The sequence below is a fragment of the Carassius auratus genome, unplaced genomic scaffold (assembly GCF_003368295.1).
Source record: "Carassius auratus strain Wakin unplaced genomic scaffold, ASM336829v1 scaf_tig00030446, whole genome shotgun sequence".
Taxonomy (NCBI): Eukaryota; Metazoa; Chordata; class Actinopteri; order Cypriniformes; family Cyprinidae; genus Carassius; species Carassius auratus.
This window is the reverse complement of record NW_020525854.1, coordinates 321,229-345,997: the sequence shown is the minus strand read 5'-3', so window position 1 is coordinate 345,997 and position 24,769 is coordinate 321,229. Positions and strand designations below refer to the sequence as shown.

Sequence of the window (24,769 nt, the reverse complement as noted above, 5' to 3'; positions counted from 1 at the left end):
AATTTTCATCTAAAAAATTGTTAACTTTTTCTTCTAATTTAATTTAAGGAAGGAAGGAATTTATATTTCACCATTTAGACTTTCTTGCAACTGTGAGTTTATCTCTGAATTCAGACTGATTTCTGATGCTAATTCTCACAATTCAGATTCTGAATTTGATTTCTGAGTACTGACTTGATCTCTTGTGATTCTGTGTTTTGTCTCCGTCGCATGATAAAAAAATAACGGAGACATTTTCTCTCACAATTCTGACGGTTTTCTTGTCGTTCTGCTTAAAAACAGCCTTTTCTTCTCAGAACTGCGAATATAACCTCTCTCTCTCCCTCTATATCTTCAGTTCAGCACAGACCCAAGTATAACGCTTTTTGTCGTATTAAAAGCGCTAAAGTCTCACTGTCGTGTTTTTTAGCAAAACTCTGCAGCTCCCACCCACTTCCGCTTTAACACTTCCGGTTTCCGGTTCTTCTTCTTCTACCGCTTCTCGGTTGTTAATGTTGGTTCATTACCGCCACCTCCTGTGATGGAGTGTGTTTAAGGGAAATAAAAACAACAATAATAATAATAATAATAATAATACATATTTTTAATCTATGTCTAAGTTCTATTATAAAACCGTGTTTTATTGTAAGTTTTTCGGTGTCCGACTTTGTAACATTATTTAAACACCCGGAAGCACATTAATCACCGTAAAGCTGCGAGAACTCGCGCAGACAGAAATCCCGCAAAGATCCACCGTAAACTGCCGATAAAGTCTCAGAAACGCCCGGACGGTGATCGGTGATGGCGCTTTAATGGTTTGAGCGACGGAGCTGCGGGAATCAGCGAGCTGAGCTTCATCTTCATCAGTTTGACCGCAGACTGCGACGGAACCGAGCCTGAGCCGCGTGTGTGTTCGACATGCCGAGCAAGAAGAAGAAATACAACGCCAGATTCCCTCCGGTGAGACTGACACACACACAAACACCTCACACGAGCTTCTGGTGAACACGATGAGCTTTAGATCAGCAAACACGGGAGAAACGCGCTCGGTTACCGTTAATGTTATTCAGCTAGCCGCTAGCGCGCTAACTCCCGTGTGTCTGCGATCAATCCGCTTTAATCGAGCCCAATGTGACTCAAGTCAGTCGTGAGGGAGTGTAGTCGATCATATTTACTCGATAAGAGTCTTTTAGTGAGGGCCACTGTAAAGCTCTGGGGTTAGCATACACGCTAGTAACATCTCTCTCTCTCTCTCTCTCTCTCTCTCTCTCTCTCTCTCTCTCTCTCTCCTTCTCTCCTTCTCTCCTTCTCTCCTTCTCTTGATCAGTGTGATGTGTGTAGCTGGATCAGTGAGATCAGACCATCTTCAGCTGATCTGTTCAGAGTGTGTTTGTGTCAGACATGTGCTCGTGTTGACATCACACACACACACACACACCACGCCTGACTGATCTCTGCTCCTCTTTCACTCTCACACACAGATCAAGCTCCAGAGACTGAATGACTGCACAGTCTTTGTGTTTGGTTTTGCAGGCCAGGATCAAGAAGATCATGCAGACGGATGAAGAAATTGGGAAAGTCGCCGCAGCAGTTCCTGTCATCATCTGTATCCTCACTATCGATTCTCACGCTTTATCTTGGGGTTTTTGGGCTATTTTGCTGGAGGAGAACAAAAGCTGAAACAAATCCAGCATTAAGATGATTTTAACACAGTCTATAATCATAATAACACTTCCTCCAGTGAAGAAGTGCATCTGCTGTTGTCTCTCACATCAGAATCCAGAACACTTATTTGTTCAGAGCTGTTTTGGCTTGAAAACTGTGCTTGATCTGTGCAGATTTCAGAGCCAGTAAAGCGTCTGTCCGCTGCATGTGTGCGTGTGTGTGTGTGTGTGTGTGTGTGCGCTCAGTGTCTGCTCTTCCTTGACTGTGGTCTGAGCTCGTGCTCTGGAGCTCTTCTGGAGTCTCTGCTGACCAAAGCGTGTCCACGTCACACAGTCACGCAACGCCAAGACCATGACCACCTCACACCTGTGAGTCTCAGCCGGCACCTGTGTCGTTCCAGCAGCTCTCAGGGCCCAGTCCCTCATGTGTGTGTGTGTGTGTGTGCAGGAAGCAGTGCATCGAGCTGGAGCAGCAGTTTGACTTCCTGAAGGATCTGGTGGCGGCGGTTCCTGACATGCAGGGCGAGGGAGAGGAGAACCACACGGAGGGAGAGAAGATCCCACGCAGGTCAGGAGAGTGTGTGTGTGTGTGTGTGGAAGAGTGCAAGAGCGAGTGTGTGTAAGAGTGCACATGTGAGAGTTTATGTGCGTGAGGGTGCAAGAGTGAGCGAGTGTGTGTGTGTGTGGGGTTTCACAGGTCAAGTGTGTGCATGTGAGAGTGCAAGAGTGTGTGTGTGTGTTAGAGAGTGCATGAGTGTGAGTGTATGAGTGTGCATTTGAGAATGTGTGTGTGTATATGAGTGAGGGTGCGAGAGAGAGAGAGAGTGTGTGTGTGTTTGGATGAATTCACAGGTGAAGTGTGTGTGTGTGTGTGTGTGTGTGTTCCAGAGGTCGTAAGCCCGGCTCAGGTCGTAAGAATGGAGGCGCTGGAGCCAAAGGCAAAGACAAGAAACTCTCAGGCACCGAATCAGAGCAAGAGGTAAATGAGAGCTGTCCGCTGTGTGAGACTCTATCCCACAATGCAATGCCATCTTTACCTACCTACAGAACTGGATTAAAAATGCATCGTCTCCAAGACACTTCTAGAAACCTTCCTGTAAAGCTCCAGTACTGTCAGAAGTTTTAGGCCCTTGTGTAAAAATGCTGTAATGGTCGGATGCTGTCTTCTATGAACTCAATGAAAGCATCATCTGCTGTGTGTCCTGTGGTGTGTTCAGGATGATTCAGAGGACAGTGAGACGGACGGAGAGGAGGACGAGGACACGTCTCACACCAGCACAAACACACAGCCGGCAGTGTTCTTCCACAGGTACAGCTCTCTCTCTCTCTCTGTGTCTCTCTCTCTCTCTCTCTCTCTCTCTGTACATCATGTGCTTCAGTGCTATCAAAAACATATATTTAAAGTGCCCCTGTTATGGGTAATGAAAGATTCATGTTTTGGTTTTGGTCCACAACAAGAAGTTAACATGCATGCAAGATCAAAAAACACTTTCATTGTCTTAAAATGTGCATTTCTTTTTAAATAACTTCTTTGCTCAGTGACTCCCACATCATTCTTACGATTCATTTTTACAAACTCCTCTGTGTGACGCTAAACTGCTGTGATTGGTCTGATTTCTCCAGTCGCTAATGTTTCAGTTTGACGTCCGCTTGAAACAGCTAAAGATTGGTTTTAAAAGCTCATTTACATGACTGAGTCGACTCTGTTTTGAAAGACGATAACTTCATACACTTTCAGGTTTCACACTGTGTGGGACGTCTTCACAAAACCATAACAGGGGCACTCTAAAGACTTGTGTTAGACATACATTAATGAAACGGTCATGTCTCTCTCTCTGCGTGTGTGTGTGTGTGTGTGTGTGTCCAGCGCGGCGCGGGGGTCTCCGCAGGCGTCTCTGATGACTTCTGTCCCTCTCCCGCTCCAGACGCAGGACGAGGACGAGGAGGACTACGACTCCTAGCTGCTCTTCTCACACACACATCCTCCATCACACACCTCTTAGGTTTTTTAATCTTATTTTATTGAGGCTGTTTTATTGAGTCGGCCTGTCTTTCCTCCTCTTTTTCTTTGGATGAACGGCCCAGAAGCGAGTCCCGTGTGTCTTTGGTTGTCCTCCGTCTTCGGTCATGTTTTAAGAGCATATCACTCGAGATGTTTTGGTTGGTTTTAGCAGCAGATGCTCCTTGAGTTTTTGTGTTGAAAGGGAAATACAGAGCGGACAGTTCTGTTCTTTTGCTTTTGTGACTTCTTCTGTTTCTGGTTTGTGTCCTTTTTAAGCTAGTTTTACGATTAAAGCTTGTGTCTTGCAGCGATGAAACTGTCCAGCGGCGCTTTCATGCAGTTTTAACTCGTTCTGTTCCAGGTTGTTCATCGGATGTTGGTTTGGTTTGAGAGCACTCTCTGTTCATTTCCCCGTCGATGCACATTTGTCTCTGATTTCCCCTTTGTTTTATATCTTTTAGTCTCTTAATGTTTGTGACGCTGGAGAGAGTCTCGTGACTTCTCTCGTCTGTTCGCTTTTAACCTTCTCTTGATTTTGTATGAGTGAAATAAACTTTGAGGTTTGAGTAATGAGCTCTTCTTTCCTCATGATTTGACGGTGACCCGAGAGATTTTAATAACACGAGGAACTACACCCATACACCACATCTCAGTCAGCTCAATAACATCTAGAAACACATTGCTGCTGTTCAGATTAAATAAACAAACGAACATTTTAAAAATAGACATTTATAAAAAACTAAAGCTAATAAAATTACTAAAACCTAAACTAAAATAAGGTTAAAAAATAGTTTTCATGATATAAGCAAAAAAATAATATCTCGATGGCAAAAAAAAAACAAGTATTAAATACATATATTTGCATTAGTTTGTTTTCCATGTTCAAATGATGAATTTGACTTAAGCACTAATTGAAGTACTTTTTCTTATTATTAATCATTGTCCCTGATGACGATTCTCATTTGATTTATAAGGTTGCTTTATTCTCTCAAACACACGATATTTGGCGCCAGATGAACTAAACGGAATGTTTACTGACGACGCGCCACGTAAACACTGACGCAACATCTCATTTACATATCGAGCAGCGCAGCCAATCAGCGGATCGTGTTTTCTGTCATTCCAATAATAATAATAATAGCGCAAACATCTATAAACCGCGGTGCGTGATTCATTTATACTCTCCTCACATGAAGAAGTTTGGATCTGAACGGGAAACAACTACAGTAAAAATGCCCTTTTTTCCATCGCTCACTCTTCTCTGGTCTGTTTTCATGCAGTATATATACACACACAAAACCGAAAACGGAGAAATAATTAATTACGGTTGTCTACTAAAGAAAAAAAATATATATATATATATATAACAATTCAAGTAGAAACAGGAACTCCTCAAAATGAAAAATCGGTCTGTGATGCTCAGAGGAAATGCGTCGAAAATGGGGCTTGATAAACAGCTTTTTCACACTCAAATAAATGTTTGCATGAATGTCTAACCCAACCTTGGGTAGTTTTATTTAATTTAACTCCTCTATTGTTTCTAAATTACTGTATGAGCCTATCTTTAAAATAACCCAAAATGGGTTATAAATTAAACATCAGACGTATAATTACTAGAGGCATCAGGAGTGATCAAAGATGGACATTTATTAATAAACAACCACATCTTATTAATAAATATTTATTTACTGAATATATTAATACATGTTTTTTTTCCAACCTACTTTGGGTTAATTTTAAGCAAGATATATAGTCATGTTTAATTATAGTCATTGATTTTTATTGTATTTAATTATAGTCATTTTTAATTAATTAATGTAAGTAATATAAAAATGTGTGTGTGTGTGTGTGATCTTAAAGACGAGACTCATTCTCTTTTCTTCAGTAGTGTCAGTAAATCAGACAGTATCTGGTGGTTTTGTAGACGTCACACATCTCGAGACCTGTGTTCAGTCAGATAAGTGTTTTGTTCTAATAACAATGAATTTGATGTGACACATTTCAGCAGTAGGACACCTGGAATAGTGTTTTCTTGTTAATCATGCTAATCATTTAAATGAGCAGCTTAGGAAACTCTTTTTCTGGGTGTGTTTCTCATGTGTGTGATTTCTGTAATGAGTGTGTTTGAGCTGTGTGTGTGTGTGTGTGTGTTCTGCTGGAAAAAGACACGGATGCAGAGGAAGACCAGAGAGCTGCTGTTTCCTCTGGGAGCTCAGGAATCATGGGTAATAATCACACTCATGTTCTGCTGGAAAATACATATGATGTTTAATATTTCCCCGTGTGATTATGACAGACGATAGGCTTTCCCACTGAACACACTGACTGCTTCAGAGGGGCATGTTGTCACACTGTATGGGGCTTTAATAATGACAACAATTCACGAAGTATAAAAAGCCTTTTCCCAGCATGCATCTGTATTTAAAATGTATTAGACTATTTGAGAGCTTTTCGTTTGGATTTTAACACTTAAACGATTGTAAACCTTTATTAAAAAATAAAAACCTTCAACTTAAACAGTCATTATAAGAAACACCCTATATATATATATATATATATATAGTATACTATATGGGATTATATAGGAAATGTCAACATAAAAGCAAACTATAACTTTATCATTAATTATACTATATTATGTATTGCAAGTAATTTGGGGAGTTTTATGGATTGAAATAATATGTTAATTTAAATGCATTTGTCAAACTAAACCTACAGAGCAATGCATGTACATAGTTTTTGGCCATTATTATTTTCTATTGTTTGAAATGCATTAAATTCATATATTACATATCCACATACATTTATATAGACTGATCCTTATTAAAGTTATGATTGTTTTTTTTTGTTTTTTTGTTTTGTTTTTTTTTTTAGGGGAAAAATACAAATTGTGCTTTCGTGTGACTTTATTTACAAAACTAAAATGTATTTTTTATCAGTAAAGGAAAACAGCAGCAGGAATCCAGCACGGAGGGGAATAAATAACACGACATATAAACATAAAGATCTGTGTACACACACACAGAGAGAGAGAGAGAGAGAGAGAGAGCGGCCAGGAGAGGGAGGAGGAGAGTCGACAGTCATCTGATTCTTTTCCTGTCCCACCCTCTACCGGACAGACGGGAAGAGCTGACGGCGCTCGAGCTCCACACACCGCCTCTGAGAGCGACTCCGAGCCGTGCGAATCAACACAGGCGACGCGGAGCGGCAGAAACGACGCGACGCGACGCCACTGAAACAGCGAGGCGCGATCAGCCGCGCAGACAGAAGTTCCAGAACTTGAGCAGAACTTCAGAAACGGATCAGACCCGCGATGATCGGAGGAACCTGACGACGCGAGCGCGTTTCTGAGCGCGTTTGTCCGCGAGTCGGAGCGGCTTTTCCTGCTATTCTTCTTCTGAGCGCTTCCTGCTCGGGCAAAACCACCAACAGCTAAAAATACTGAGCCCTCAATGGAGCCCTGAGCACAGACTTCAGCTCTCCAGGGCCGATGCGTCTCCAGTCGCTCGGGGGTTTTACAAGGACTTGAGATCTCTGAGATGTTTTCCTCTCGTATGTGATGTTTTGGGGGTAGATGCTCGTGGAGTGACTGATTTGGTGTTTAGATGGGGATCGATGACTGATGGAGACGCTTCCACCGATGATCCGGGCGTACAGGGTTGTGACAAACCCACATGAACTTCAACATCACACTTCTTCTGATTTCACTCAAAGTGCCTTGTAAACTCTCCATGGAGCCGCTGAAAAACATATTCTCCCGCGGCCCGCTGTCCGCCTGGAAGAGTCTGGATCACACTCAGAAGGGTAACTTCACCAATCCGGTTTGGACCGCTTTGTTCGACTACGAGGCTTCGGGGATAGACGAACTCACGCTGCGTAAAGGAGACCTGGTGGAGGTCCTGTCTCTGGATTCGGAGATATCCGGAGACGAAGGATGGTGGGCGGGAAAGGTCAACAACAAGTTGGGAATCTTCCCCTCCAACTATGTCTCCTTCAAGCCCAGTGGATACGGTGAGCTGCAGGGCTCGGGTCTGGGACCGGCCGTGGTGAGCGAGCTGGAGCCGGACACGGTGGACTTCAGCGAGCTGAGTCTGGAGGAGGTCATCGGGGTCGGCGGCTTCGGGAAGGTCTACCGAGGGACATGGAAGGGCGAGTTGGTGGCTGTGAAAGCGGCCCGTCAGGATCCAGACGAGGACATCAGTGTCACAGCACAGAACGTCCAGAACGAAGCCAGGCTCTTCGCCATGCTCAAGCACCCCAACATCATCGCACTCATCGGTGTTTGCCTGCAGGAGCCCAACCTGTGTCTGGTCATGGAGTATGCGTCCGGTGGCCCGCTGAGCCGCGCTCTGGCTGGACGGAGGATCCCACCGCATGTGCTGGTCAACTGGGCAGTGCAGATCGCCCGAGGGATGCAGTACCTGCACAACGAGGCCATCGTCCCCGTCATCCACCGAGACCTCAAGTCCAACAACAGTGAGTTCACGTCCTTCTGTTCGAGACATGCTGTTTCCAGCAAACCTTTATGCATGTATGTTGTTTTATTCAAACATACTTACTTTGGATTCATGCTGTATATGATACGTTCATGACCTTGCATTTCTATACATTTTTTAATAGCCACAAAAATTTAGACTAGCTAATGATTTTAAAGCGTCCATTTCTTTTATTTTTACATTGTATTCAATATCACATATTTTTGTCAGGCCATGCATTTCCTGGGAATTGAACCCATGCACTTGCATCTTTATTGCCACTCTGCTTTCCGAGCTCCAAAAAATGTTTGACTATAAAGCATCCGTTTATTTTATATGTACATTAATATATTTAGTAGAGACAATTATATTTATTTTTTTCTGAAGCAGTTTACATTGCATTCAGTCTACGTTATTTGGTCAGTTCATGCACTTCCTGGGAATCGAATCCCATGACCTGTGTTTTTATTGCTACTTTTATTTTTGAGCTTCATAGAAGTTGAGACTAGTGAATGACCATAAAGGATCCAATTCTTTTATTTTTACACTGCATTCAGTCTACACATTTGGTCAGTTCATGCATTCCCTGGGAATCGGACCCATGACATTCTCATTGAATTACAAGAATACTCAATTTTCCTTTAAAATACCATATAATTCCTTTTTGAACCCATGACCTTGCATTTCTATTGCCAAACCATACTTTTTGAGTGCCAAAAAAAGTTTAGACCAGCTAATGACCATAAAGGATTATTTTATATTTACATTATTGCATTTGGCAGACACTTTTTGTTTTTCCAACACAGCTAACCCAAACATTGTATTCAATCTACACATTTGGTCAGTGCATTCATTCCCTGGGAATCGGACCCATGACCTTGCTGTTTCTATTACAGGTTAGACCAGCTAATGATAATGAAGGATCCATTTCTTTTAAATGTACAAAAGTGTATTTGGCAGATGCTTTTTTTCCAAAGCAACATGCATTGCATTAAATCCACACATTGGTCAGTACATGCATTCCCTGGGAATAGAACCCATGACCTTCTTGTTGAGCTACACGAATGCTCAGTTTTCCTTTATAATCCCATTTCTGTAAGAGTCCATCTCAACACTCCCATTTTTCATCCAGTATGGTCTGTTCTTTGGTCCATTCAGCTGCTGGTGGTGTTGTGTTTTGGTTTGGGATTATTATCAGGCCCACATGGAATCTCGCCCGCAGAACTCAAGGGAAAGGTTTTGCAGGTTTCCGCAGAGTTGTAACGCCCTTCATTTACAGAGCTCCACATCCTCTGCCTGTTGCATGTGTGTTTGGTTTGGTATTGTGTCTAACTCGAGTGTGCATTCAGCCCTGCTGGTGTAAATTTAGCTCTACTTAAATCCATTACACAGAATTCCACCCATATTCTTATTACAATTACATCTCGGCCTTGATCGTATGTATTGGGGTTATTTGGTTGCGCTCCAGGACTCTGAGAGAATCGCCTGTTTCGGAGAAGAGGATATTCCCATGGCATGTATCACACAGTTGTGAAGAGAATGCTGTTGGCCTGGCTATCAAATGACTCACACACACACACTTTATCAAGTTGTGAAATTCGATTACAATACCACTCACAGGTCAAATATCATATAAGGACACAGACATATGGAGCTGGACTTTGTTTTGCATTGATAATTTTATCGTATCATGTTTATTTGTCGTGTACTGAAATCAATGATACCTGTAGAACTGTACGGTCTTGATTTTATTCAGACCAAAGTAAATGTATTATTCATAAATTGAACTGTTCTGCTCATCAGGATGATCTGTTTAGATAATGCAAACATGGAAAATCTCTGGCTCATGATTAATACGTTTAACATATTTTGATCCAGCAGTTGACCATGTTTCATAAAAGCATAATAATAAGAATGAACAGTAATGTTTAATTAGTCCCAACTGTAGACTCTTTATTAATATATACATATTAAACTCTAACATGAATTGCAGCTGTGTATATTTCAGCATTAGAAAAGACTTTGATTGCATCTCATCTGATCAGAATAAAGAGTCAGAACTTTAAATATTCATCTGGTAAACACAGAGTTGTTTAATGAGAAGTCAGTAGTTTAATTAGTAGTTTCTTCAATCATTAGTTTAATGTGAACTCTGTATTAATATACATATTACATCTGAACACAAATTACAGGTGTTGATTTTCAGCGTTCTCAGAGACTTTGATCACAGAATATGGAGTCAGTTTATGAATGTTTATCTCATAAGCACTACTTATACAGAGACGCACAGTGCTTTTTAAAAGCGAGTATTTGTAGTCTTCCTTCCTCAATTTTTCTTTCTTTTCCTCCAGTCTCTCACACCTTTAACCAGTGTCTGTTTGGTTATTGTCCACCCACGTATATCCCATGATCCTTCACTTCCCTCCCGAGTCAGGAGAGAGTGTGTCCGGTGGGCAGGAAACCACCTCAGTAGCATAAAACACACTTTTTTAATGCCGGCTCACAACACACTGCAGCGGCTGTAGCTGCGATCTTATCTCTCTCTCTCTCTCTCTCTCTTTGTTGTTTTTTTAATTCTTTCCGAGCTCTTTGTCCCAGACCTGCCCTTACTTGTCTCTTGAGCTCTGTCTTTCCAGATCGCAGCATCCTGTGTTTTTCTTTCTTCTTTCGTCTCTTTCTCTTTTTTTTTCTCCCAGCTAACTTCATTTTCCGCTTCCTACTCATTTTCTAAAGACAGCCTCGCTCTGTTCCTGAGCTCCGCTCGATGACGGAGGATCATGGCGCTCAGTCTCTGCCATGCATTTGATCAGCAGTTCCTTCACTTCTCATTATTGTATCACTTGTTTCATCTCAAGAGTTTGATATTCAATTAGTAGTTTAATGAAGCGTTCTGTATTTCAGGGTTTATTTAATCAGTAGTTAAATGTAAAAGAGTTAATTCTTTATTCAGTAGTTTAGCACGAAGAGTTTATTTAATCAGTTTTTAATGTAAAAGTTTCCTCTTTATTCAGTAGTTTAGCACAAAGAGTTTATTTAATCAGTAGTTTAATGTAAGAGTTTCTTCTTTATTCAGTAGTTTTGCACAATTTATTTAATCAGTAGTTTAATGTAAAAGTCTTCTTTATTCAGTAGTTTAGCACGAAGAGTTTATTTAATCAGTAGTTTAATGTAAAATAGTTTCTTCTTCATTCAGTAGTTTAGCACGAAGAGTTTATTTAATCAGTAGTTTAATGTAAAATAGTTTTTTCTTCATTCAGTAGTTTAGCATGAAGAGTTTATTTAATCAGTAGTTTAATGTAAAATAGTTTCTTCATTCAGTAGTTTTTGCATTAAGAGTTTATTTAATCAGTAGTTTAATGTAAAATAGTTTCTTCTTCATTCAGTAGTTTAGCATGAAGAGTTTATTTAATCAGTAGTTTAATGTAAAATAGTTTCTTCTTCATTCAGTAGTTTAGCATTAAGAGTTTATTTAATCAGTAGTTTAATGTAAAATAGTTTCTTCTTCATTCAGTAGTTTAGCATGAAGAGTTTATTTAATCAGTAGTTTAATGTAAAATAGTTTCTTCTTCATTCAGTAGTTTAGCATTAAGAGTTTATTTAATCAGTAGTTTAATGTAGAATAGTTTCTTCTTCATTCAGTAGTTTAGCATGAAGAGTTTATTTAATCAGTAGTTTAATGTAAAATAGTTTGTTCTTTTTTCAGTAGTTTAGCATGAAGAGATTATTTAATCAGTAGTTTAATGTAATATAGTTTCTTCTTTTTCAGTAGTTTAGCATGAAGAGTTTATTTAATCAGTAGTTTAATGTAAAATAGTTTCTTCTTCATTCAGTAGTTCAGCACGAAGAGTTTATTTAATCAGTAGTTTAATGTAAAATAGTTTCTTCTTCATTCACTAGTTTAGCATTAAGAGTTTATTTAATCAGTAGTTTAATGTAAAATAGTTTCTTCTTCATTCAGTAGTTTAGCATGAAGAGTTTATTTAATCAGTAGTTTAATGTAAAATAGTTTGTTCTTCATTCAGTAGTTTAGCACAAAGAGTTTATTTAATCAGTAGTTTAATGTAAAATAGTTTCTTCTTCATTCAGTAGTTTAGCACGAAGAGTTTATTTAATCAGTAGTTTAATGTAAAATAGTTTCTTCTTCATTCAGTAGTTTAGCATTAAGAGTTTATTTAATCAGTAGTTTAATGTAAAATAGTTTCTTCTTCATTCAGTAGTTTAGCATGAAGAGTTTATTTAATCAGTAGTTTAATGTAAAATAGTTTGTTCTTTATTCAGTAGTTTAGCATGAAGAGTTTATTTAATCAGTAGTTTAATGTAAAATAGTTTGTTCTTTATTCAGTAGTTTAGCATGAAGAGTTTATTTAATCAGTAGTTTAATGTAAAATAGTTTGTTCTTTATTCAGTAGTTTAGCATGAAGAGTTTATTTAATCAGTAGTTTAATGTAAAATAGTTTCTTCTTTTCAGTAGTTTGCACGAAGAGTTTATTTAATCAGTAGTTTAATGAACAGTTTCATCATAAACTAGTAGTTTATATCGAACAGTTCTTCTTTAATCAGCAGTTAAATGTGAAAAGTTTCTTTAATCAGTAGTTCAATGGAAAGTTTTCTTATTTTTTCAGTAGTTTAGTGTGAACAGTTTCTTCTTTAATTGGTTGTTTAGTGTAAATAGATTAATGCGATAAGTTTATTCTGTAATCAGTATGAATAGAAATACTTTCTTTAATCTGATAGTTTATCTAGTTTCTTCTGTGTTTAATCAGTTCATTCTTTCATCAGTAGTTTGGTGTGAAGTTACAGTTAAGTGTATTCTGGTTGAATCGTGAATTAATCAGGTTATAGTTTGTGCTAGGAAGCGTCACCTGTGATTGTGTCCTGATCCTCATGTGTGTCGTCTTCAGTCATTCAGATCCTCGCTCAGCTCATTCTGTCCGTTTCTGTCTGATCCATTATGATCTGATTGTTGATCTGATGCTAGAAGCGTGGCTTGATTGTGGTCTGGCTGTGATGTTTGTCCTGCGAGAGGATTCGGTGTCCTATAATCACATTCAGTGAGACGTCTGAAGATTTCACACCCAGACGTGGCTCATTTGTGTCTGCGGTCCAGAAGAGTCTGGTGTTTTCCAGGTGAGCGAGGACAGAAGATCACTTTACATGAATCTAGCTAAGCCAAGCCAATTTGATCTGTATAGTGCTTTTCACAATACACACTGTTTCACAGCAACTTTACAGACAATCATGACGGTATAATATCTGTACTTTCACACTTTGAAGCAGATAGAGCTGGACGGTTATATAGTTACATTATGTTATGATATAAACAATCACACAGTTGAGATCTGCTGCCTGCTGAGTGTTTGCAGATGACAGATTTTGACACAGACAGGCATTGTAATGATAATAGCAGATTAGCCATAATTAGCCACCTTTACCAGAATATTAATTCCTGTTAGATTTTTGTGTGTACAGAGAATCATGTGTTGTGTTTTGCAAAAAGTGTTTCCTGAAATTGAAATCGGAGTCAGAGGCTGATGATTAGTGTATGGATTTGCAGATTTGGTGTTTGCTTCCTCTGTTTGAGTGTCAGCTCTCAGAAACTGTGTGTAAGCCGTTGAAAACAAGTGTAACATAACACTGGGATGTGTTTGGTGAGTAAGTGGTGACAGAATTGAAAAAAATGCACATCTAAAACCTACTCGTTCTGTTTCCTGATATATTAATATTTGATCTGTTTAGGCATAGAATGATCAGTGCGGTGCTGGGAGAGAGAGAGAGAGAGAGTGTGTGTGTGAGAGAGAGAGAGAGAGAGAGAGAGAGAGAGAGAGAGTGTGTGTGTGTGTGAGAGAGAGAGAGAGAGAGAGTGTGTGTGAGAGAGAGAGTGTGTGTGAGAGAGAGAGAGAGAGAGAGAGAGAGTGTGTGAGAGAGAGAGTGTGTGAGAGAGAGAGAGAGAGAGAGAGAGAGAGACAAGGAGGAGCAGCTCATGGCCTCGCCGTCTCTTTATTTTGGAAAGGCCGCATCCGGAGATTGAGCAGCAGATTTGGGGAGGAGGCAGGTATGATCTTGGCACAGGATTCCCCTTGTTCCAGCCTCAGAAATATTTCCCAGCATGCACTGGGAGTTCAGCTTTTTCCCAAAGACAGCGGCGCTCTGGAATGAGCATGTCAAAGGGGCAGAGTATTCCAGAAGCACACACACACACACACACAGTGAACCAGATCATTTGAATGTTTTGTTTCCTAAACGAAATGTGCAGTTTGCCCCTGATACACTACTGCACTCTCCATTGTCATTTTAACTCCATGATTGTTAGTGCTTAAAGTCAACATGACGTATAAATGAATCAGTTTCTAAATGCCTGTTATTGATTGTAAACAGTTTAGCCTTGCATGTTTCATTTTTAAACATGGTCAAAGTCCTCGTCTTTGGTTACACAGATCTGTTACGTGTGCATGATGTTTACATCGATGTACTGACCAAACAATTCCAGTGTTAACTCTGAGATGCTATTATAGCTTTCATTAATATTTTTTGTTTATTAGATAAATAGTAAATAGATATACAGTAGATAATCATAAATATAATACTTTAAAATATCTTCTTTTTCTTTTCTTTTGTTCTTTATTTCAGTTTTGTACGTTTTGTAAGTTTAAGTTTTGTAATGGTTCTAGTGTTAATGTAAGTTTCAGCTAACAGGAATAACCCTGGACACAGAATGATGCCACTGATATTCCTGAGAGCTCGACGGGGTCAGAGGTCACAGCAGCACCCGGCACTAGTTAAACTTCAGCCACTCACAGCAGCACAGCAGAGTTAATTAGTGACCCATTCAGAGATTTCAGAGAACACTAATGAACCTGCTCTCTGTTTGTGAGAGATTTAGAGGCTTTCTCTCAGATGAGTTTTAACTCAACACCACAATATTAGGGGTTGTGTGTGTGGCGGGTTGCTTTGTTGTTTGAGTGGTTGCCAGGGTGTTGCTATGTTGTTTGGGTGTTGATGGGGTGTTGCTATGTAGAGCTGTGCAAGCAAGACAAGATGTGCATGACTATAACATTCAGTTAATCGTGCAGCCCTATTGCTATGTGGTTTGAGAGATTGCTGAAGTGTTGCTATGTGGTCTGAGTTAGGGATGCACCGAAATGAAAATTCTTGTCAGAAGTCGAAATCGAACAAAATGAAATGAGGGGTGAAAACTGAACACAGTTTTTTGCATTTTCCCCAATGTAAATTGGTTTGTGTAGCTTTTCAAAGAAAAAATCAATTACAAAAACAACAATTTAAAAATATTTATTTGACTCCCAATGACTGAATCATTCATGTATTTTTTTCTGTACAAATAACTGCAGTCTTGCTGAGCAGAAGAGACTTTTTAAAAAAGCATTAGAAAATATGCCAGATCTCAGTTGGAATGCTACAGAATGTGTAAATTTTATAATAAATGTATTAATAAAGCTGTTGTAATTATTACTAGCTTTATCATTGTCTTTTTATTTCAGTTTACAGAACAAGAGTAAAATTACAAAACTAAAATTTATGGATGTTGATGATTTTTTTTTTCTTTTTTTCTTTTATTTTAGCAGAAAACCCCCAGGAAAGACATCAGTTCTTCTTTTTGTTCACAAAAGCTGATTTATAAATGATTCTCATTACAAATTTGGGAAGCTGTTTGTCTCACATACTGCATTGTCACATCCATGCCTTGTAAAAAAAAAAAAAAAATTCCTGAGCAACTGACGAGTAACACTGTTTCATTACAGATTTTGAACCCTGGCTAACGAGCAGATAGTGCCGTGCAGTTTACATTGTTTACGCTCTACACTGGTTGCTATTTGATGGAGTTGCTGTGTTGTTTGGGAGGTTGGTGGGGCGTTGCTAGGTGGTTGGGAGGTTGCTGGGGCGTTGCTATGTGGTTTGGGAGGTTGCTGGGGCGTTGCTAGGTGGTTGGGAGGTTGCTGGGGCGTTGCTATGTGGTTTGGGAGGTTGCTGGGGCGTTGCTATGTGGTTTGGGAGGTTGCTGGGGCGTTGCCATGTGGCTGGGAGGTTGGTGGGGCGTTGCCATGTGGTTGGGAGGTTGCTGGGGCGTTGCCATGTGGTTGGGAGGTTGCTGGGGCGTTGCCATGTGGTTGGGAGGTTGCTGGGGCGTTGCCATGTGGTTTGGGGGGGTTGCTGGGGCGTTGCCATGTGGTTGGGAGGTTGCTGGGGCGTTGCCATGTGGTTTGGGGGTTGCTGGGGGGTTGCTATGTGGTTTGAGGGTTGCTAGGAGGTTACTATGTGGTTTGGGGGTTGCTAGGTGATTGTCAGCAGGTTCTGGGTGAGATCTCTGTGTGTAGTGGTTTCTGACTGTCTGAAATGTGAGAGAGTGTATGTCTCTGTCTGGTGTGGCCTGGATTCTGCTGCACTGGGGGTTTTCCCTCAGAAGAACGAGTCTTTGTCTTGTAGGATGTACAGGAGTCACTGGCAACCTCAGCGAACACACACACACACACACAGACAGGCGGCTGTGAGTAGGTTAGCTGATTGATCATGTGATCGCCGGCTCTTGCTGAGATGAGTTCTGGGAGCCGCCTCTCACACAGTAAACAGCCTCTGCATCCAAACAAACACAGCCGGTCACCGTGGTTACCATCGGCCGGTGTCGCCGTGGCATCCAGCATGTGGTGAAGACGGTCGCATTCCTGAAGAAAGCCCAGAGTAATTACAGAGTGATTTCTGAGCAGAGCAGATGTGCAGAGACTCACACTGAAGCACATGAGAGATGAGAGACACGTTTACAGTCTTCTTGCACTGTTGCTATTTTCACTGAACACTTTACCGGTGATAAAGAGTATGATTTGATCTGTTAAATAGTCAGCAGGACACAAAAATGGTCATTTGACAACCAATTGACTTGCATTTGATTTAGGTAGACTTTGATTATTCAGCTTTTAGTTAAAGTATTGACTTATACATATTCTAACAAATTAATGTAATCACTTCAGCTTTTGAAAATCATATTATGTAATTATAATTATTATACAGTTAATTTACATAAATGCATTTGGCAAACAAAATGAGAAACTCCCATTCACCATTTAATTATCTATATGAAAAAATGAGTGACATGTCATTCTGCAGAATTTTTGTAGATATGGATTAGAAACAAAATAAAGGTATGTGATTAAGATGCTTTATATAATCTCTCTTAAGCTTATAGGGTTATGATAATCAAAACAGTACTGAGCTAGACCAAGCTTTGATCTCTGCAAACCAAACCATCACTTTAATGAAATCATATTTTCCTGCTGATAAAAATGTCTTATAAACTAGGGCTGGATGATATGACCAGAATTTATATCACAATATATTTTTTAATTTCAGTCGATCCAATATAAATCCGATATAAACACCATAAAAAAACAGCAAAGAATAGCCACAACAGAAGTCTGTACCTACAAACTTATGGAAAATTAATTTGCTGAGTCCATGAAACCTACTCCTGTAAAACTATACAATATTTTAGGGTGAATAAATGGCACAAATAAATACATTTTCACCTTTGTATTTGTATTTAGTCTTCATACAAACAAGAAATGTGAAATCTTAACTTTTGATCAAATTAAAACATCCTTGCTAAATGAGAGAATATTTTCTATAATTTAAATATATATATTTAAATATATCTCTAAGCTTTTGAAGCTTTTTAATGGTATGGTATACAATGTTACAAAAAGCTTTTTATTTCAGATAAATGCTGATCTTTGGATCTTTCTATCCATCGAAGAATCCTGAACAAAATGTATCATATTATTCTGATTTCTGAAGATCATGTGACACTGAAGACTGGAGGAATGATGCTGAAAATACAGCGGAGCATCACAGAAATACATTACACTTTAACAGATATTAAAATAGAAAGCAGTTATTTTACATATTAAAAATATTTCAAAATTAGCTATAGCTCCACACTGTAGAGCTGCGTTATAACAGAAAATCAAGTTATAATTCTAACCGAAAGCCACACAGACTCTGGTATAAATAAATAAACGTGATGTGACTAGACTTTACTGGAGTACTGAATAAACATCCACTTCGCTGTAATCAGATGCTTTCTGAACTGCTGCTTTCTCACCGCTGTCAGCTTCTGCTGTTTATTTTGTTATTAAGAGGAAAAGTGCATATATTCACACATTCATCCAAACGCCGCTCAGCAGCTTCAGGTCGGGCTGTGTTTGCTCTGAACTGAAGCGCTGCGTCTTCTTCTCTTGAATTACTCTGACTGTGTGTTTTGGAGGTGTATAAGGATGTCAGATGTTGCTTGAGCTCTTCGGCTCGATCTCTGATACTGCAATACAGGAAGTGCAGAGAGCAAGACTCAGACGTGCTGATTTTACAGAATCATTTCTGTGTGGAAATCTCAGTATGAACGCTTATCTTTGTATTCCGTGTCTGATTTATGAGGCTTTCCTGTGAGAGTGTTTACTCTAGATCTGCTCAACAACACAGAAACACTTCAAATATACTGATCAGCACAGGGAGATTTCCTTCTCCATTTACGTTCATGCAGATGAGAATAATGTCTGTCTTTGTTATGTCTGTGCATGTTTGCTGAACATTTTTATCTATTTAATTAGTCTGTGCTCATGATGACTTTGGCTCTTCTGTTCGATCTCTTGCTGCTCTGTGATGAATTGCTTTTGTTTCTCATTTGTAAATGTCTTTGGATAAAAGCATCTTCTAAATGAATACGTGTCAGTGTACAGGAACGCATGCCGTGGTTGACCCAGTGTATCTAGTAGTTCGGACAGGATCTCTGATCAGGTGTTGTTAGTGAGTGATGGTTTATGAAAGACTCCACAGTGAAGCGTATTCTTGAAAAACGTCTTGAAGTGAACTTAAGAAACTGCCAGATTCTGTCGTTTTTATTTAGAATTGTGTCGATTTCATTTGCGTCACTTCCTGTAGAGAGCAGATCGACGGAAACCAGCCTTACCGCCACAGAGGCATGTGTGTGTGTGTGGGTGTGTGTGTAAATGCGGTCGGTGGCAAAGAGACAGACGGATTCTTCTATCTGGATTGACGGCAGAGCGGCAGTTTCACTTCTTCTTGTTCTGCAATTTTGTTCCACATTTCCATTATCATCCAGAACACAGATGTGTGTGTGTGTGTGTCTAAATATTTACCACTTCAGAAACTGGCAAGTTTAAGGTCTGCTGACTGTGTGTGTGTGTGTGTGAGACGCAAAGCTCTCTCTCTTTTTCAGCCTTTTTCAACAGCTTTGACGTCTCTTTCTCACTCACACACACACACACACACACACACACAAACTGTCTTCCTACTGAGAAAGAGACAGGCAGATCTCTTGTTCTTTGTGTATTTTTTAAATGTCTAATATAGTGTTGCCACGGTATCAATATTTGAGTATTTGGTACCTATACCAGTGAGCATCCACGTTCTCTACCCATTTAGGTACCAAATCAAAACACAAAAACATGCTAACTCAAAAATCTGACTTTACTTTCATTTAATCCAAACTGTGAACATATTATATATTTTTAAATGGGTCATATGATGTGATTTCAACTGTTCCTTTCTCTTTGGAGTGTTACAAGCTCTTGGTGCATAAAGAAGATCTGTGAAGTTACAAAGACTAAAGTCTCTAATCCAAAGAGATATTCTTTATCAAAGTTCAGACTCGTCCACATCGCCCTAAACACCTCGTTTAAACACAGCCCACATCTCTACATCACTGTGTGGGGAGATTAGCAGAACATCACCCAAATGTTTACACAAAGAAAGAAGGAGTAACTTTTATTCTCTCTGTTCCCACCGTCATGTCGTGGAGATGTTGTGTGTTTCACTGTGAAAGTGAAACTGCTTAGTTTGTTCTTCTAAAAGAGGATGATAACTGCTTGGTCATGCCTTGAGCTGATCCATGCTGATCGCTGAGGAAATACATCAACTTCACGCTGTGGATCACAGGATCTCACCGTGGATGAAGCCCAGGGTCCAGGGTCGTCACTCCAGCCGTGCCATACTCTAACCAGCCGAACGTTCCTCACTCAAGCCCTCAGTGTGATCTGAAGACTAGCCTACAATGGGTCTGTGCTCAAAGCCTGCTTCTATAAATTGAGACAGTTTAGACTTCACAAGGACAGTCTGGCACTTCTGACTCAGTCTGTAAATACATTTACATATTTAAAGAATGTGCCGCTGATGATTCAAACGTGAGTTTTGAGCAGTGTAGAGTAGAGCTTGTTGTTTGTCGTTTCTCTAATCACAAATGCAGATATGATTTTATGTTTATGCAGCCCGATAAGCAATGCAATGAGTAAAAAGACAATAAAAGTCATTATAATCAGTAATTATGTCCCCACTGGATGCAGCTAATGTCTTGTTTGTAATGGATGATTGTGAGGAACGTAACATTTCTGTCACATGCTTGAGGCATTCAGCCAATCACAACGCACTGGATAGCTGACCAGAGCACACCTCACTCTTCAGAACGATGAGCTTTGTAAAAATCTACTATTTTCAGAAAGTAATAGAGGAGAAACAATAATGTACAACACGCATATTTAAGATTCACAATTCATTTAAAAGCCTCTAGTGTGTAAAAATAGTAATATCATCTTGCCTTTTTTTTAGCCTAATAAAAGTTCTAGGTGCATTAAATAGTTAATAAAAAAAATGTCATTCTAATGCCCGTTATATTATCGTTAGCCAAGCTTATGTTAGCGATTAGCTTCTCTAATAACTGCTAGAGCGCGCAGAGGTTTCCCTGGTAACGGCTGTAATCAGATGAGCTCACAGACGCTGCTCAGACGTTACAGACAGGATGAGATGAAAGTGTCTCGCCTCTTCATGACCAGTTACGAAGTAATGCCTTCCTGCCCAACACTGTCTCAATCAGACCCGTCACCACAGCGGTGTTCAATCAAGAACTCACCATGACACATTTGTGAAGAGAAGGGTCGTTCTGAAGAGCCCAGTGGACCGAAGCGTTATCCGGTGGTAGGATGCCAGCTTCAGTGTGTTTCATCACTGTTGATCTCAGCTGTAAGTGCTGCTGCTGGACACTGAAGTGTTTGTGAACACACTGGAAACCTGCTTGTGCTCTGACCAATCACACAGTCCCACCTCACAAATCCCCTACATTTACATTTAGTCCTTTAACAGACGCTTTTATCCAAAGAGACTTACACACGAGGACTATTGAATCAATCAAAAGAGCAATGATACACACGAGCTATAACAAGTGTCTGTTAGTTTAACAGCAACCAGTCTGGCTTCAGAAGTGGACATTCAACTGAGACGGCCTTGCTCTCAGTTGTTGAAGCTCTAAGACTGGCAAGAGCAGAATCCAAATCTTCAGTACTTATCCTGCTTGATCTGTCCGCTGCTTTTGACACGGTTAACCACCAGATCCTCTTATCAAACCTACTGGCAAAGGGCATCTCAGGAACCACACTTCAATGGTTTGAGTCTTACCTATCAGATAGGTCCTTCAAAGTATCTTGGAGAGGTGAGGTGTCCAAGTCTCAACATCTAACTACTGGGGTGCCTCAGGGCTCAGTTCTTGGACCACTTCTCTTCTCTGTCTACATGACATCATTAGGTTCTGTCATTCAGAAACATGGCTTTTCATACCACTGCTATGCTCAACTCTACCTCTCATTCCATCCTGATGATCCGACGGTAGCTACTCGCATCTCAGCTTGTCTAACAGACATTTCTTCCTGGATGATGGACCATCACCTTCAACTCAACCTTACCAAGACAGAACTGCTTGTGATTCCAGCAAACCCATCGTTTCATCACAATTTCACCAAGTTAGGCACATCAACCATAACTCTTTCAAAAACAGCCAGAAGCCATGGAGTTATGATTGATGATCAGCTGACTTTCTCAGACCACATTGCTAAAACTGTCCAATCCTGCAGATCTGCTTTATTCAACATCAAGAAGATCAAGCCCTTTCTTTCAGAACATGCTGAACTCCTTGTTCAAGCTCTTGTTCTGTCCAGGCTGGACTATTGCAATGCTCTCTCTGCAGGTCTTCCAGCCAATTCTATCAAACCTTTACAATTAATTCAGAACGCGGCAGCAATATTAATATTTAATAAGCCAAAAATAATATATGTCACACCTCTGTTCATCAATTTGCACTGGCTTCCAAAAGCTGCTCATATAAAATTCAAGGCATTGATGTTTGCTTACAAAACTACCACTGGCTCTGCACCCATTTAAAGTGACGTGGCATTCAGCCAAGTATGGTGACCCATACTCAGAATTTGTGCTCTGCATTTAACCCATCCGAAGTGCACACACACAGAGCAGTGAACACACACACACACACACACACACACCCGGAGCAGTGTTCATCATTTATGCTGTGGCGCCCGGGGAGCAGTTGGGGGTTCGATGCCTTGCTCAAGGGCTCCTCAGTCGGTGTATTGAAGGTGGAGAGAGAACTGTACATGCACTCCCCCCACCCACAATTCCTGCCGGCCCAGGACTCGAACTCACAACCCTTCGATTGGGAGTCTGACTCTCTAACCATTAGGCCACGACTTCCCACAAAATTTGTTACTTCACACTTATGTGCCTCTAGAAGCTTGCGTTCTGCAAGTGAACGTCGCTTGATTGTTCATCCCAAAGAAGCACAAAGTCACTTTTACAGACTTTTAAATTAAATGTTCCCTTCTGGAATGAACTCCCCAACTCAATCCGAGCAGCTGAGTCCTTAACCATCTTCAAGAATCAGCTTAAAACACATCTCTTCCATCTTTATTTGACCCTCTAACTGTAACACTCACTATTCTAATTCTATTCTTTAAAAAAATCAAACTACCTTTCTAATCTTTTTGTATTCTATTTTCTTTTCATTAATTATGCAATTGTATATGTATGTGTGTGTGTGTGTGTAAAGACCTCTAAAACTAGCTTGCTCTATTCTTTTTTTATTCAATCTGTTTCCTTTATATTATATTAGTTAAAATCCCATGCTACGTGTACTGTGTTAACCTAACTGAGACTTGTTGTAGCACTTATATATCATTGCTCTTTTTGTTGTTTTTGATTGCTTCCACTGTCTTCATCTGTAAGTCGCTTTGGATAAAAGCGTCTGCTACATGAATAAATGTAAATGTAATGTAAATGTTTAACACAGTACACGATGCAAGGTTTTTAAATATGATTAATTATATAAAAAGAAAACATAGAATATATAAATAATAGAGCTAGCTAGTGTTATTATTATTTTTTTAAGTAAACAATCAGTAAGTATATGAATAGAGTGCAAGTCTAAAAGGAGCATGTTTGTTTTTAGAATAGTATAGCGTGATTGTTTAAAGGATGTGAAAGATATTCTGTTTGTATTTATTTATATATATGTGTGTGTGTGTGTGTCCTGCTGTCGTTGTGTGGTCTGTGTTTGTATGATGCACATTGTTTTTGGAGGGAAAACATTATCACAGTATTTCTGACATCTATCTCTGTGTGTGTGTGTGTGTGTGTGTGTGTGTGTGTGTGTGTGTGTGTGTGTCAGTTCTGCTGGCAGAGCCTGTGGAGCAGGACAGCATCGAGGGTAAAACCCTGAAGATCACCGATTTCGGTCTGGCGCGTGAGTGGCACAAGACGACGAAGATGAGCACCGCAGGAACCTACGCCTGGATGGCCCCGGAGGTCATCAAGTCCTCCACCTTCTCCAAAGGCAGCGACGTCTGGAGGTAAAACATGTCTGCTGTGAGATCAGCGTTAATGAAAACTGCAGAAAAACACTCATTTTCATTGTGGTTGCCAGATTTCAATTTCCTACTGTAAATATATAAAACCTTAATTTTTGATTAGTAATATGCATTGCTAAGAACTTCATTTGAACAACTTTAAAGATGATTTTCTCAATATTTAGATTTTTTTTTGCTCCCTCAGATTCCAGATTTTCAAATAGTTGTATCTCAGACAAATATTATCCTCCTAACAAACCACACATCACTGGAGAGATGATTTATTCAGCTTTAGATCATGTATAAATCTCAATTTCCAAAAATTTACCCTTGTGACTGGTTTTGTGGTCCAGGGTCAAATATATATATATATATAGACAGATTCACTGCTTGCCCTCAAAACCACACTTTCTTCTGCAGGGAACATCAGATGCTCTTGATCCACCCGTCTGTGTGTGTGTGTGTGTGTGTGTGTTTGTATATATATTGTGTGTGTGTGTGTGTGTGTGTAGTGTGTGAGTGAATGCTGTAATTAGATGGCTATATAAAGCGGCTGTGGGCCTTCTCTCTCTCTCTCTCTCTCTCTCTCTCTCTCTCTCTCTCTCCCTCTCTCCCTCCCTCCCTCTCTCCCTCCCTGCCTCTCTCTCTCTCTCTCTCTCTCTCTCCCTCTCTCCCTCCCTCCCTCCCTCCCTCTCTCTCTCTCTCTCTGTCTCTCTCTCCCTCCCTCCCCCTCCCTCTCTCTCTCTCTCTCTCTCTCTCTCTCTCTCTCTCTAGTTATGGTGTGTTATTATGGGAGCTGTTGACCGGAGAGTCTCCCTACAGAGGGATCGATGGTCTGGCCGTGGCTTACGGAGTCGCTGTGAACAAACTGACCCTTCCGATCCCGTCCACCTGCCCGGAGCCCTTCGCCCAGCTCATGTCCGGTGCGTCCTTCATATTGTCATA

General features: G+C 40.1%; 1 protein-coding gene and 1 pseudogene across 1 annotated transcript in view; both read left to right on the top strand.

Moving 5' to 3' along the window:
* Nucleotides 1–700: 700 nt before the first annotated feature.
* LOC113080239 (dr1-associated corepressor-like) lies at nucleotides 701–4,218 on the top strand (annotated as a pseudogene).
* Nucleotides 4,219–6,628: 2,410 nt separating this feature from the next.
* LOC113080237 (mitogen-activated protein kinase kinase kinase 11-like) overlaps nucleotides 6,629–24,769 on the top strand; it is a 32,648-nt gene continuing 14,507 nt past the window's right edge. Inside the window, exons 1-3 of the mRNA XM_026252450.1 lie at nucleotides 6,629–8,121; nucleotides 23,647–23,827; nucleotides 24,599–24,747. Coding sequence (XP_026108235.1) covers nucleotides 7,320–8,121; nucleotides 23,647–23,827; nucleotides 24,599–24,747 — 1,132 coding nt within the window. The 5' untranslated portion in view covers nucleotides 6,629–7,319. The remainder of the gene's footprint in view (nucleotides 8,122–23,646; nucleotides 23,828–24,598; nucleotides 24,748–24,769) is intronic.